The sequence below is a fragment of the Euprymna scolopes genome, chromosome 12, assembly GCF_053919585.1.
Source record: "Euprymna scolopes isolate OS-2025 chromosome 12, ASM5391958v1, whole genome shotgun sequence".
In the NCBI taxonomy this organism is placed as follows: Eukaryota; Metazoa; Mollusca; class Cephalopoda; order Sepiida; family Sepiolidae; genus Euprymna; species Euprymna scolopes.
The window spans coordinates 69,999,354-70,015,419 of record NC_136493.1 but is presented as its reverse complement, the minus strand read 5'-3'; the positions used below and the strand labels follow the sequence as shown (position 1 = coordinate 70,015,419).

At 37.2% G+C, this 16,066-nt stretch overlaps 1 protein-coding gene across 5 annotated transcripts in view; it reads left to right on the top strand.

The window, feature by feature from the left end:
- Nucleotides 1-16,066, top strand: part of LOC145291326 (arginase, hepatic-like) — a 646,066-nt gene that overhangs the window by 529,865 nt on the left and 100,135 nt on the right. For all 5 annotated transcript variants that reach the window (XM_080137078.1, XM_080137079.1, XM_080137075.1 and 2 more), the window contains 3 exons: nucleotides 5,749-5,855; nucleotides 9,187-9,452; nucleotides 14,968-15,024. In XM_080137078.1, coding sequence (XP_079993204.1) covers nucleotides 5,749-5,855; nucleotides 9,187-9,452; nucleotides 14,968-15,024 — 430 coding nt within the window. The remainder of the gene's footprint in view (nucleotides 1-5,748; nucleotides 5,856-9,186; nucleotides 9,453-14,967; nucleotides 15,025-16,066) is intronic.

The window sequence follows — 16,066 nt, the reverse complement described above, 5'->3', positions numbered from 1 at the left end:
ACTAATCAATCTTATCTCAATTGATACATATTAGACATTCTTTTTCTGCAGTTGGTTCTATATTCTGCCAATAATCATAATTTTCAATTGAATCTTTCCTTTTTCCACTCATTACTTCCAATAATTTTATATTCCACTATTTTCCCTTGTAGTATTGTCTATCAGTTCATCCCTGTTACTATTGGAATTTTCATCATGTTTATTTTCAACTTCCTCTTCCAAGACTTCATTCATCTAATTTAAGGGAATTGTATTTTCTTTATTCCTTGGTCTTCCAAGGTCCTTGTTTACCTTCATCAAGTGACATGGATGCATCCTGTAGAATACTCCTTCGTGTCGGATCAATACACATTGACCCTCTTAACCCAAAACTTTGACACGCCATCCTTTATAGTTTTGTCTTCTTTCGTAAACGCTGTCTCCTGTCACAAATCGTTCATCCGCATAATGTCTGTGCTCTGAATTTTTTCACTGTATAATTCAGCCTCAATCAGCCTTTTTCTCACAGAATGTAAGGCATTTAAATTTATTCTAATCACATCACTGGTTGTTGAAGCATCTAATGTGGGTAACTTGTCTATCAAAACTGATGATGTATTTATGTTGGATCCAAAAACAAGAATGATTCTGAAGAGCATTTCTGGCACTAACAGGACTTTCAGTGGCTGTAGTGCAGGTTTCAATATTCAGTTTTTCATTCATCTGTAATCACGTTATTAAATTCTCACACATTATCACTCAAGAAGCGTTTGGGAACTCTAAAATATGCTATTCACATTAAAATATGTTGCAAATAATTTCTTCACTCTTCTTGGTTTTAATCAGCCAGACAGCAGGTGTAAAATCCAGCATTGGTTATATGTTTTTTCATACAGTGTCATTAAACTGATTCCCAAGATTAATACCACCGGACAAAGAGGAAGAGATCTTCTGAGCCTTAAACAAATAGAACACGAATCAGACTTAATTTGATAAGGCCCTACTGCATTTCACCAATGATATCCAGAAATTGTCTTTTGCAATTTTATATATCTGCCTAAAATCTTACAGCTGTCGCTTTTAAAATCTAGTGTCATGTCATTGAGTTATGACTTGTTAAAGAGTAAATCATTTTTGACAATGTTAGTCTCTATGTATGCTTTTACACCCCCTATAGTTGCCGGAAATTTAACTGCTTTAATTGCCAAAACAAAATGTCCTGTTGGATTGAAAAGTCTTCACTTATCTCGGTCATTTAATGTACCAAAAAATACATTAAACCAAAGTTCTCCAGTAACAGTTTTAGAACAGGCAGAATCCAACATGGTCATACCTAGTGTCTCTTTTACAAGATTGCACATTTTTATATTAGAATCATTTATCAATGTTTGATAACAGGACTCGGAATTAATTAATGAGAATCCACAACAGTGTTAATATTTTGAAAGAAAAATGTAGTAGGTACAGATTCCAAGGTTTCGAACATCATACGATGCATTACGGCGTCCCTTGCTTCATCATCCCAGCCCTTCGTTACCGAACTTACTCTCCTTCTAAGTATTCCACAAGCCACACGAAGCCAACCGCACACCGGAAAATGCCCGACAAGTCGACCACACAGGGAAAACATTGTTCATCGCGTAACAATGCTGGGAGCCTCTGGAATTGCATTTCCTCGCTTCCACCGTAGTTCACTGTGTTCCATCCAGACCACCAATCCAGCACCCGTGCATCGTCCTTCAACCGCTCCGGGTTCTTGCACTCCAACCCGAACTGCGCTAGGTGTTCTCTTACATGGGTCGCGGGCACCACGTCCTCGTTGACAAAAATGTCATCTATGTAAGCAGATGCTGCGCGGCTTACAACTTCTTCCTGAGACAATACTTTGCTGACAATTACTTTCATGATCAGGGGAGCCACATTCAAACCGAACCCAAGACGGGTCAAGCAATATTTTTTCCCATCGATTTCCACAGTCTGGTATGGCCACAGTGTCTCATGGACCCGGACTTGTAGGTATGCTCTCCTGAGGTCCAGTAGAGACACGTTAGCACCTTTTTGTCTCCATTCGTGCAGCTTAGCCGCACAAACATCTGCATTGGCCGTAAACGTGTCTACGTACTGATTTAGCTCCCAGAACTCTATTACCGGGTGTACTTTGGCTTTGTTCTGCTGCATCACAGCCATCAGGGGAATTAGGCCTTTGGGACGTCCCAATTTATCCTCTGGGTATGGCACGAGCCAACCATGATCTATCCAGGTGCGGAGCTCCTGCATGTATTCTTCACGGATTTCTGCCGGCACTCGTTTGTGTAGTCTTTCAGGGGGGGGGGGTCCTCAGACCACTTCCACGATGCGGTCCACGTTCGGTTTTGATGATCAAAGGTGGTGGTGAAATCTGGTTCATTAATAGAAATGGCTGCGTATTTAATATTTTTCCTGTTGCCCAGCCACACTGATCCTGTAGGGTTAACAACGACACCGCCCAGAGCTTTTGGCGTCGATCCCTAGAAGTAAGTCAAACCCCAGCGGTTTGCCACGCACCACCAACACATCGATTCTGGCAGACACACCTTCGTCAGTGGACACAGAGACCGCTCCAACACCGCAGCACGCATGGGACATTCCACCAATCGTTTTGACATCTACGTTCGTTTTTCTCCAAGACCGACACCAGTCTGCATGTAAAATAGTCCTAAAGCATTCTGTATCAATAAGCGCCAAACATCGCGTCCTGTCAACGTGGATGCTTATCACCAGGAGCGTCGTGCTTGCATCTTGGTGGGGAAGGATACTGGCGCTTATGCGTCCTCCCCGTGCTCGTTTCCCGAGTAATTCCGAGCCCAGTGTCCACTCTCACCGCAACGGTAACATCATGTTCCACGTTTTCGACAGTCCTTTGCAAAGTGGCCTTTCGTATTGCACTTGAAACAGGTCACACTAACAGGAATATTCTTGGCCCTGTGGTTGTTGGGTGAGTGTGTGGCTGCAACCACGTCCTGATTGTGTTCCCCAGTCGTCGTCAAAATTCTTGCTCTCGACATTAGTTCCCCCATGGTGAGGACTTTGATGTTTGGCACTTGTTGAAGAGCAATTAAGAAAGCGTCACGGAACCCAGTGACGAAAGTCAATTTTGTGAGTCTCTCTAAGCCATCTCCTGTAAATCCGGCCAATCCAACCAACTGCCTGATTTTGTTGGCGTAAACATCCACACGTTCGCCAGCCCATCTAACCATAGTTATTTTTCTGTATGCTGCAAACGCGTCGTTGGTAAATGCCTCCTTTAATCGGGCCTCAATCCGGTCTATTTCTCTTTGATTGTCCTCCTCCATTTCCATGTAGAGGGCCAGTGCATCACCTTCCAGATATAAAGGTAGCAGACTCGCTACATCATCCACCTGCTGAAGTTGTGCGACAAGTCTCACTTTTTTCAGCCACGCTACAACGTCTCCCTCACCAGAGAACGGCTTGATAATATCGCTGCTTATCCACACCTTCGCCATAGTCGAGCCGAAATAGCTTGAAACAAAAATGTAGTAGGCAAAACAAAAAAAAATACAACTAAAAACAGACGGAACAAAAACTCGCTTCTTGCAGACACGTGGGTCGTAAAACAAGCACAATCTACTCGCCAGAATCACCTACACACAATCTGCAGAACGTTCCCTCTCCTTTCCAGTGTCCTGCCTTTATAACGGCCCGGGAACGACATATTTGCATAATCGCGCGAGAGCAGACGTGATTCAATGATAATTACATTGGGTAAACGCTAATAAAAGCCCATGGACACCATCTTGGAACTCTCTCTTTCGCTCAGCCCAAAACAGACGTATCCGAGGTAAGCTCTCTATTTCTCATTTTGGTTACTGCTAATTCTGCTACATATTTCTAGGACTAAAACCAGTACAGTCTCTGACAAAATGCCTGATAGAACCATATTTGAAACAATGCATTGTCCTATTTTGTCTGTTGGTTGGATTTGTTTTGTTTTCTCGATAGAATTTTGGTTCCCTTTTACTTTTGTTCAGATTGAAATTTACCGTTTTAATTTCTTCCTTGAAAGCAGGATCTGTTTTGCATTCCAATGAAGAAATATCGGAAAACACTTTTTTTAAAAGTATCCTTCATTGCTATGCAAGTTAAACTTCCACTTGTTGTCCTTGCTAATTTTTTGTTTTCTTCTGATATATTCGTTGCATTTAAAACCAAGAATGCTTGGACTCCTTCTGTCAGAGAAATTTCGCATTTATGTAATTTCTGATACAAGAATTCATAACACACCAAAAAGTCGTTTATGTTTATTCCAGCAGCTCTTTTGTAAGAGTAAAATTCCTTGAATGACATGTATGCCATCGTGTACTTCCCACAACCTAGGATAAACATGTGTTACTGTTGGTTGGACGCCATAGTGAATATTCATTTGAGACAAGGGACGTAACTAAATATGTAGAAGAAGGCCACCAACTGCGATAACTTCCACTTTAACACTAGTTTATGTATAGTGTCAACACTTCTATCAATTTAATGTCTAATCTTTTGGTTACTCAATCTCTTCATCAAGCTGGATGTTTTCCTAACTCTTGGTACATTTATCCAGGCTAAATTTCATTCCAATATCTTTGGAGAAAGTATGTACAATCTGCAAGAGTGGACTTAAATCAGCTTTTTATCCACAAAGAGTAAGTGGTTGACTCTTTTGTTTGGGCATTTTGGCAGCCGTGCCTCAAGTTATAAGCTTTTATTTACTTCATGGATTGCCAGACAAAATAATAAAAGAGATAAGCAATTTCCTTGGAAGATTTATTTTTTATTTTGACATCATGAATTTTTACTGTTGCATTAGTGTTCCATTAATGCCATGGTTGTCACATATATATATGCACAGCCATGATTTTATTGATTAGTGGACGCATCTTATATAATTCAAGGCACCATAGTACCCACGTGTGAGACACATTATCATATGTCTTTGCTTAAGTTTCTTTGCTTATTCCTACAGTCTTTGAGGATGGTCTTATTAATCAATACTTCTTCCTACATCCTGCCTTTTCTTTTTCAAAGTACACTCCAGAAGAGATGTGTTCATAGATACTGCCTACAACCAGGTCAGTGAAGGGCTTGTAGATCCTAGTGAGACAGCAGATGGGTCTGTATTTATTAGGGCACATTTATTTTGCTAGCCATGCTAGTGTAGCCTCCTCACTCTCAAGTCTAGTGAAGCAGTTACTATAGTGACTACAAAGTGCTGTTGTTTCAGCCAGAAATTGGCTAAGTTGTTTGTACCAAAGTTTTGTGATTCTGGAATTTTTGTTTTAGAATTCCAAGCAGTATATTTAATTTTGGCATTTTAGGCTTGTTTTCATCCATTTGGGCTGTTTATAAGATCCACTGAGCCTCTTGATTGCATGGCCCCTAATACTCAATAGTCTACTAGCTCTTGCTTTTTGGGTGGTTTTAGTGCTTGAGTTAAGGATAGATTGTGCATATTCCATCACGTGCATGAGTTGAATAAGCATTTGCTTCCCCTAGCTTCCTTGGACTGGGTAGATTTTTGGGGATATATTGTTTCTGGTTCTGATGGTTTGACTGCTGAGCTGTCTTTCTTAGAATTTGGTTATTTTTTTTCTATTTGCCTGGAACAAGGCCTACTGTAATAGGAAATCTGTTGAGATTTATTTTGTTTAATAAATTAATAGATATTTAATAAATTATTTAATTAAAATGTGTTGGTATATGTTGAATGTGGATTTTCGTCTTCTACCCCAACAGGTCATGAAGTACATGATTATGGTGACCTTGAATTTGAGGAGATCAAAGATGACCCAAAACGGCATAACATCAATAACATGAAGTCTGTCAGTGAAGCCGGCAAAAAGGTAATTATTGATGGAGAGTGGGTGGGGGTCACCCTTTTAATTGATACGTTTTATTCTTGTTGGTGCTGTCATATTTTTGTAAAACTGGATGAATTGAGATTAAACACATCTGTTTCTATGAAGATATAATTTTTCTAGCATTTATGATAATAAATAGAAATGTCTGCTAATTTGGATGTTTGGAGCAAGAAGTCCAATGAGAGAGAGAGACAGACAGACAGACCGAGAAAGAGAGAGAGAGGAAGAGAGAGAGAGAAGAAGAAATAAAGGAAGAGAGAGAAAGAGGAAGAGGGAGATAAAGATAATGTTTTTTCTTTTGGTATTTTTAGTTTATTTAATGCTATTTAGATGACAACATTCGATCCAATAGGATTCATGTGAGAGGGGACGAGTATGAGAGAATGAAACGAGAGAGATAGTGTTAAAAGATGAATGAGAGTAAATAAAGAATGTCAAAAAGAAAGTAGAAGCAAGAGATTGAAAGATTGGAGATGGGAATGAAAGAGGGAAAGAGAAGATATAATGAGAATTGTAATAAAAAAAAATGCTCTGCTGAGCTGGCCTTGTCCTCTCCAAACGTTATGACAAATATCTTGCAAAATCTTGCCTTTCTCATAGCTGGAAAATTGCCTCTGCAGTACCAGTTTTCAAGAACTTTAGCGTAAGAACTGACTCCAAAAATCATCCCTTCCTCTACTAATGGCACTTTGTCTATATGTGTGTCTGTATGTGGGTCTGTGTGTGTGTGATTTCGTTCCTATGGATTCTGAAATAGCTGGGCCGATTTTTTACAAATTTCACACAAATGTATTTTATGTGATTTTCTGATACAAAGGGTTTTGTATCAGAATGTCTCCAATAAGTATAATAAAAAAATCCAATTAAGGAAGAAACAGTCCGACTTTGACCAAAGTTAACATCCTTATATAGCATGACATCATAAGTGCATTTGAAAAGGTTTATCACAGCACAAGCAGAAGAGCCCAGGATATAAAATTAACAGTAGATTCTTTGATAAGACAGGAACATACACAAAATGAATGTTTCTATTTAGGATACAATTGAACCATGGTACTTAACGTTTGTATTTTAAACTTTCATTATAGCCATTACATAAAAATAATTTTAGAAAATTGTTACGTCAATAAGTTAGTAAAAAGAATAACATGGATGTGAATATCAAGTTGAACAGCAGATTCTTGGTTCAACATCGTACATTAATAACCCAGGAGACGAGAGTACTTTCTCTTGTCTTCCTCTGACTCAGTCAGTCACTTCCTTTCTCCCACCCTGAAGGATGTGACACAATGTTGGAAGGTGGGATAAATGAGCCAGCGCCCCTAAAGGAGAAGCATTCTGGTCCTGCAAAAATAAGTCTTACTAGCCCCATTGGCATTCCCCAGTAAGGGCTCTTCAGACAACAATAAACTTACTCGCCTCCCCCCCCCAAAAAAAAAAGTCAGGGCAAAGTCTGGGAGGGTGGACTTCCTAGGGATAACCAAAACATTTGCCTCAGTCTGATAGCTAAAAGGCAACCGAGATCAAATGTCAAAATCACTGAAAAAATTATAGGATCATTCTACTGCTCCAGAAAGTATCTCACTGCCAATGCAATCCTCTACCTGTATAAGAGCCAGATGCATTATAGGATGGAGTACTGTTGCCACATTTGGACAGGAGCTACTCAGAGCACCCTATCCAGTCTTGACAGAGTTTAAAACCAGCTTTGAAACCTAATGCCACATCTGGGTTGGCGCTCCAAAGAGCATCCTTTCCTGCCTTGACATGGTTAAAAAACTATCCGAAAAATTTAGTGGGCGATGAAAATTTCGCTTTGCTGCTTCTTCTTTCTCACAGAAGAAACCTTGTGAGTCTGTCTCTGCTCTATTGTTACTTTTATGGTAGGTGTTCGACAGAACTTCAATCCCTTCCTGTAAAATGTTTGCAAAAAATATATGGCTAGTTGCAACAACCACTAACAACTTCCCACATTCGCCATCTGTGTCTAAAACTAAACAGAAATTCCATGAGCAATTTTTTCCTTAGAACTGTCCGTGTGTAGAACACAATACTGTGGGTCTGCTTCTCGTCTTCAAATCTAATGTAAATAATTTTTTATTGAGTTGTCCTCTTAAATAATCTACATAAGTTCTACTATGATTGATCTAACACTTTATCCTTAGCCTAGAGTTGCCTCTGGACCCTGATAAGTGGTGATCTATGTAAAAAAAAAAAAATCAATGGCTCAGTTGCTATCAGATTGATTGGCTCCCTCCACTCCCTCTGAGTTGGCAGCCACATTTATTGTTGACGAGTTCATTCATAGGTAGGTATGTCTCTCTAACAAAAACCATCAGTAGGTTCTTTACAGTGCAATGTAGACTACAAAATGTACTGCAGACTAAGTCACTGCGGGGAGGCATGTGAAGCGTCTTCCTCAGTGAATCTCTGAAAGCGCAAGCAATCAATCGATTTGATTGAAAAATGTGTAATTTTACCAATTTCGATAAACATAAATGTATTGAAAGTGTAGAACATTTGTTGATTGTCATTAAATCCCAGGCAACGTCGAGTTTCCTTGCTAGTTATTTCATAGTCCCTTTCTGTTTTTCACTAAGATCTTTGAATTATTAATCAATCTAGCAATATTTCACCATCATAAAAATGTTAAACTTCTTGCTGACCTACGCCCTGTTTTATTGAGCGGACATCTGTGAAACTGGATAGGTTAAATGGATCAACGATGGTAGCACTAAACATTCACAAGTTTTTTGGACAAGATCTAGCATGGAAATCTTCAGAAAATAAACTCTACAGTATTACTACATGAATATTTAATATAATGAGATCTTTTTCAGTTAAAAGAAAGATCCAGATCGTCTTTGATAACCATAAACGCAAACAACAACATACGCAGCTTAAACAGCTGTGGTTTAGGACTTCTGGTGTGTATGTGAAAGGGGGCAGAAATTAGTAAAATTCTTCATAAACGACCTTATCGATGCAATTACATCTGAGATCTGATGAAACTACACTCTATTCCTAGAACACCACCTTCACTTCTGGATGTTGGCAACCTTCATGTTGTCCTTCCTGTAAGTACCTGAAAGAATTGTCAACAACCAAATAAAACCAGTCAACAAAGATACGCCATACAGATTTACTTAACTCTTGAATATAAATGTGGTATCCTTGAATTGTCATGAAAGGGAGAGAATACTGCTACTACTACTACTACTACTACTACTACTACTACTACTACTACTATAACTACTACTACTAAGTAGTAGTTATAGTTTATTTGATAATATTTGTTCTTTGACTATTTCAGATCTGTTCTGCAGTGAAAAAGGTTGTGGATGCTGGCAAGATATGCATCACATTAGGTGGTGACCACAGCTTAACAACAGGTGGTATATACGGCCATACTCTATCGCAGCCGAATATCGTCATTCTCTGGGTGGATGCACATGCTGACATCAACCCACCTGCCGCTTCTACCACTGGAAATATGCACGGAATGCCACTTTCCTTTTTAGTTGAAGAAGTGCAACCTTATATGAGCAAGATAAAAGAATTTGATTGGGTGAAGCCATGGTAAGATCTTTTTTATAACTCTTGAACAGCTGTAGTTTACGACTTCTCATGTATATGTGGGAGGGATGCAGAAATTCAGAAAAAACTTTAATACTAACCTTTTAAAATGCTTTTTGTTTCGCAATCTGTTTACCTCTTTAAAAAAATAAAAGTAAATTTAAATAAATATTTCTAAAATATATACGTGTCCAATTTAGTTTGATATTTTAATCCTCTGTTCTATAATAAAGAGCAATGTGTATTTTTGTAAATATATATCCGTCGTGTCACACAAAAGCCTGCCTAATGAATAAGGGAAGGAAAACGCAAGTATATTTGCATAATAAGACATTTTCTTTCTTTTTATTTTTTACCTTTTTCTTTTTTTAAACTTTCCAGTTTGCATTTCACTTCCACTAAACATCTTTGATGTGTAAAATTCCAGCGTTACATTTTAATGTCTATCACTTCCCATCTCTCAATTGAAAAAAGAAAAAGAAAAAAGAGAAAATCACTTTTTGGTGTCTTTCTTTCTCTTTTGATTATGAGAAAGTATTCGTGTTTTTATTTAATAGTTCAGTTTTTAATAAAATTTACATTTATAAAAAGAAATAGAAAACTTACATTGGAAAGCAAGTAGCAAATCAAACAACACCGTCTGAAATGAATTTGGAAAGAAATCTCCTTATTTGAAATAGAAACTCAGAAATGCTAATAATTTTTATCTGTAAAATTAAATTACTGACATAATTTTTTGATGTAACAGTGATGAAGAATAATTTTCGACTTTTTTTTACATAATTTACTAAAATATTGAAGTCGAACAAAGAAAAATTATTAAGAGGCTATCATCAACTTTCTTATTTAAATTATTAAAAATATTATTTCAATTTGTTTCTTTAGTCATATGCATCAATCCATGTGTGTGTCTCCACTTGATTTTGGACACGTTTCTTCTTAACATATTTTTGATTAAAATAAATAAAATTACTAAATTACATAAATAATATATTTGGTTAGAGACAAATAGCGAATAACTTTCAAATAAATATTGAAAAAAAAATAATACATAATGTAATATATGGCGATACGGAGTTATTCCCCCTTCACCAATAACTTTAATCGTGTTGACTTAGCATGTATTATCTCCCTGTGTTCGTTACAACTCTACTTTCAACCGAGTGTTGTTTGTTTCGTTCACCACACTCTTTTCTTCTACCTCTTCTTTTACACACGTCCGTTCGCTTTAGTGACTAAAAATCGTCTGTCCTCCCGCTTTCCTTTCCTCGTTATTTATGGAATCAGGGTACGAGATTTCTCCGAGATTCTACGAGACTTTTTTCCACATAAACGCATGCGGGCGCCATCTTGATTTGTGCTTTGCATGCACAAACGTGCAGCCGCTTTAACAGTAAGCCACTTCTTTCTCCACACTCCCCCCTGATCTCATGATCACAGAGACGGCAGGGGGGTGGCGATCGCCGCCGTCGGGTGCTTCTGCGAAGGGGGACAGTGCGCTCTCATCCACCACCTGATGGTTGGGGAAGACTTCATCTTAGTGGAGGCTGCTGATATCAGAGTCACTGCTTGATAGGGATGGTGCAAACCAAAGCGATGGCCCACTCGTCTCAGAGTCAGAGTCACTCTCATCATCCACTGGAGGTGGTACATGTGTCGCCGGCCGTAGGTCTCTAACGTGACAGGGTACGCTATCAACCTGGACACTGCTGACTCACCACATTGGTCACTGTGTCCCGTTTATACTTGTCAGTACATCGGTTTCCTGGCGGCTTCACCTAGACAGCATCCCCTTTGGCATATCAATTCCGTTCTATCTCAGTGGCCACAGTTGTATCAGGGTGGATTCCTTTTTCTCGGACACAGTACTGATAGATTGCGTTTGCAGGCGCCGTTCCTGGAGAGACGCCATCCTTTGGCATGAGATTATACCAGTACACAGCTTCTGCGATGATGCACTGCTTCCTGGCTGCAATTGTTTTGATGCTGCGATGGCTTCTCTCAGTTATACCATTGCCAGAAGGCACATAAGCGCATCTAAGCTGCAGCCGCACACCCCATTCTTGTAAGAACTGCCTCATCTGATGGTTGCAAAAGGCTGGGTCGTTGTCTGTCAGCACTTCATCGGGCGCACCTCTTTCACAGAACACGGATGACAGCTGGCGAATAATGTTGCAAGAGTCCTGGCGCCCGAGGAGTCTCCAGACTGCGAAACGTGTAGGCCCACAATCGATGAGGGTAAGAAAGTGGTTGCCACCGTAGTGTGTGATGTCCATACCCACTCTCTGCCACTTACCACTCACTCCCAACTCCCCTTTCTTCCATCGTGCTGGAGCTGGGTCGATGGATTGGCAAGCCTCGCAACTTTCCACCACTCTTCGGATATCTTTTTTTCTACTCCTGGATCAATCATCTTGACAAAGTACAGTGTCCGCTTGATGCCAGGATGTTCACACTGTCGATGAATGTCCATGATGCGCGCTGCATCCACATTACACACAACTGCTGCACATGTGTTTTGCAGATTATCAGAATCTCTCCGAGCACCAGCCAGAAGCCATCGTTGAGGGACTCTTGTCAGAGCATCTGCTCTGTTGAGCGCAGACCTGATCAACACTACGTTCACATTCAGGTCGTACTCTGTGATGGTGTTGAATTAACATTTCACTCGATGCTCGTGTCGTCAGCCGTGCTCTTCCACTTAATGCATGCCGAGTCAATCATGATATGTAGAACCTTGGCTTGCCATTAAAGCGCCAAGTTAACGCTCTTCAATGTGGCATCAAGTTCGGCCAGGTTTATGTGCCTCGAATCATTCTCTGGCCGAAGCCAACAGGCATCTTCAATAATGGAATCATTAACTGCCAGGGCAACTCCAAGGGCCAGTGAACTAGCATCCACCCAGACCGTGAACTCATTCCCGCTGACGCACCACTTTCCCTGAACAGGGTCATCACTGGTCACCCTGGACACAGTCTCTGTCAGCATGCTCCTTAGGGTGGCATCATGTACTGCATCGTCCCATCCCGACGACACGGTTGTTGCACGTCTTTTTATGGCCGCCACAGCCACCCTGAGCCAACCGCACACAGGGAAATGGCCTACCATCTTTCCACAAAGTGAAAACACTGTTCGTCGAGTGATGTTTGATGGGACCTTGGGGACACAACTTCCTCTTCTGTGATACATTTTTGGTTTTCCCGTACCTGTGAGTTTGTTCTATCCTGTACTGTTATAATTTTTGTGTACTTCTTTCTCTCCATAAGATAGATTCAAATTATGGCCACACAGTACCTAAATGGAACACCTACTCCATTTATGTGTGCGTTTTTCAAACTTTTCATAGATTTGATTAACCCCAACTGATGTGGTTACCCATCACATATAACATGATCATCTAATAAGAGGACTAATATATGTTGTGCACTCAGCAAATAAACATAGTTATTCACAGAGTATTGTTATTCACAGGAAGAAACGTGTAGAAGTTGCCAAACATGATTGAGAAACCCATAGATTAAGTTGGTTTCAAAAGCTTTATCATGCCATCAAATGCTATAAAAAGTATCTGCAGATTCACCAGGAAAACGTCCACAGTTTTACCTTAGTGTAAGTGAGTAGTCGACAAACTATACATACATTGCATATGAGTTCAAGACAAATGCTGTAAATAGAGCCCAAATCCTCCTTTTTTTTTCCTCAATAACTTGCTGGCGAGCTATAACATAGCGATCCTGCATTATTCTTCACTGCTGATAGCTGACACTCAAGCGTAACTTTCTCCATTCATTCAACAATGATTGATTGCATTCTGCATTAGCTTAAAAAAAAATTCATCGGCCAGCGCACTATCAAAATTTCTTGCAAGTTCCAAGTATGCAAAAAAATATAACAAATTATTTTTTTTTCAGCAATCCTTTCACTATGTTGTTCCTTCTGCCTCAATGCAAAAACTAATTGCTTTAAGGTGTTGCTCACGAACTGATAATTTTATGCTGCTTCTGATAGTGATATAGGGGTGTGCTCATTATAGTTTATTAAATATTTGCTTAATTTTATTTATATGAAAATATGTTACAAAATGTGTTCTAAAAAAAACAAAAAACAATGAGCATTGGTGATTGAAGAAATAAATTGAAATATTTTTATATTTACTTCAAATAATTTGAATAATAAAATAACAAGTTTATTTGCTGCTTATTGTTTTGATTTTAGTTGTGATCTCATAAAATCTATATACAAAGATATTGCTGATAGATACAATTAGAAACCAAGAACAGATTTTGCAATGGAGAGAATTTATCATTTCATCCAAAAAAGTTCGTGTTCAAGACTCATTAATATTAATCATTATTAATGGAAAATTAATTTAATCATTACGAATGGAAAAGTAATATTAATCATTATTAATGGAAAATTAATATTAATCATTATTAATGGAAAATTAATATTAATCATTATTAATGGAAAATTAATATTAATCATTATTAATGGAAAATTAATTTAATCATTATTAATGGAAAATTAATATTAATCATTATTAATGGAAAATTAATATTAATCATTATTAATGGAAAATTAATATTAATCATTATTAATGGAAAATTAATATTAATCATTATTAATGGAAAATTAATATTAATCATTATTAATGGAAAATTAATATTAATCATTATTAATGGAAAATTAATATTAATCATTATTAATGGAAAATTAATAATGATCATTATTAATGGAAAATTAATATTAATCATTATTAATGGAAAATTAATATTAATCATTATTAATGGAAAATTAATAATGATCATTATTAATGGAAAATTAATATTAATCATTATTAATGGAAAATTAATATTAATCATTATTAATGGAAAATTAATATTAATCATTATTAATGGAAAATTAATAATGATCATTATTAGTGGAAAATTAATATTAATCATTATTAATAGAAAATTTTTTCATTTAGAAAAATTAACTGCAAACTATGGTTTTTGTTTGTTAATACATAACAGGATTGCGATTTAAATAAATCTTTGAGAAATGTGATGTGAGGTTTGAGTAATTTTGACCAAAATACTTTTATAAATTGTCAGCATATAATGAAACTAAATTTTCGTTTGAACGTTATACTCTTGTGCTGACCACATCTGCCACTCAGCAGACTAGTAAGTCAGCATTGCATGTCTGTGTTCACCAACATCTCTGCATGTGACAAAGCGTGCATGTTCTTAAGACAAACAGAATGTATGAATATGATCTCCTTATTTCTTGCATCTGAAATACAAATATCTGAATCATTTTGTAAAAGTGCATAGAAATATGATGAGTTCAAATCTATTCAGATCAATTTGGGTAATTTCCCTCACAAAGTAAAAATAACTTTTCTTCAATTTGTTGTATGCAATGAATCATTTATGATAAGTGTATTGTGCGTCAACATATAATAATCACAAAAGATTTTTTTTTGTTGTAAAATAGACAAATCAGACTCTTTATATCTACTTATCTTTTTCAGTATTTCAGCAAAAGATATTGCTTACATCGGCCTTAGGGATGTAGATCCTGCGGAAAGGTAAGTCTAAATATTTACTTATCCAACCGTTTCATGTGCTTGGCTTAAATCTGTCATCAGGGTGTCGGGTAAGTGCAAAGTTCTTAAGCTGAGCAAGTAAATGCACATTTTATTTAACAGTTTTGTGATTGCATAAAGTTTGAGGTTAGGGTTAGGTGTATTTATTCCATACCCGATAATACTCAGGATGAATTGTCACTCGGCCAGCCATTATAATCTTTTCTAATTTTTAAAAAGAAATTAGCTTTTCCGATTTTTCTCCATGTTAACTTATCAAATCAGACTAATTATGTTGAACTAGAATTTATCATTTGTGTCTTTCATATTTATATTTATACATTTTCGTTTTTTTAAAGAATTTTAGAGCTAAAATACAAATTATTAAAGTAAAAACTATGCGTTACATGTTCTAGAGACATACCATGGTTTCATTAATATCGGTAAACTTCTACTGTGTAGAAAAATCCATCCCAAATCCTCAGTGATTTTCAAAATAAAGACAGTTCAAAGCATGGAATCCAATCGTCATTATTTCCATCATCCAGTGAATTAATTCAAGTGTCATTTGAGAAAAGTACCTAGTTTACGAAGGTGATCTATATGAATGTATTGGTCCCAATTGTAACTTTGTATTATTTAAAACATAATTTAATTGTTGGTTAAATATGCTGTATATGTGTTTCTATGGCATATTCATATTTAAAGGTGACGGTTTATTATTTAAAGGTGACGGTTTATTATTTAAAAGTGGATGGTTTATTATTTAAAGGTGATGGTTTATTATTTAAAGGTGATAGTTTATTGTTTAAAGGGTGATGGTTTATTATTTAAAGGTGATGGTTAATTATTTAAAGGTGGTGGTTTATTATTTAAAAATGATGGTTTATTATTTAAAGGCGATGGCTTATTATATAAAGGTGATGGTTTTGTTGATCTGTGAAGAAAATTCTGGTCTGGTTGAATGTTCTTAATTCATTTAGTGAAATATGATTTCAACACACTCAACAATTAATAAATTACACTACACATCATCACCTCTAAA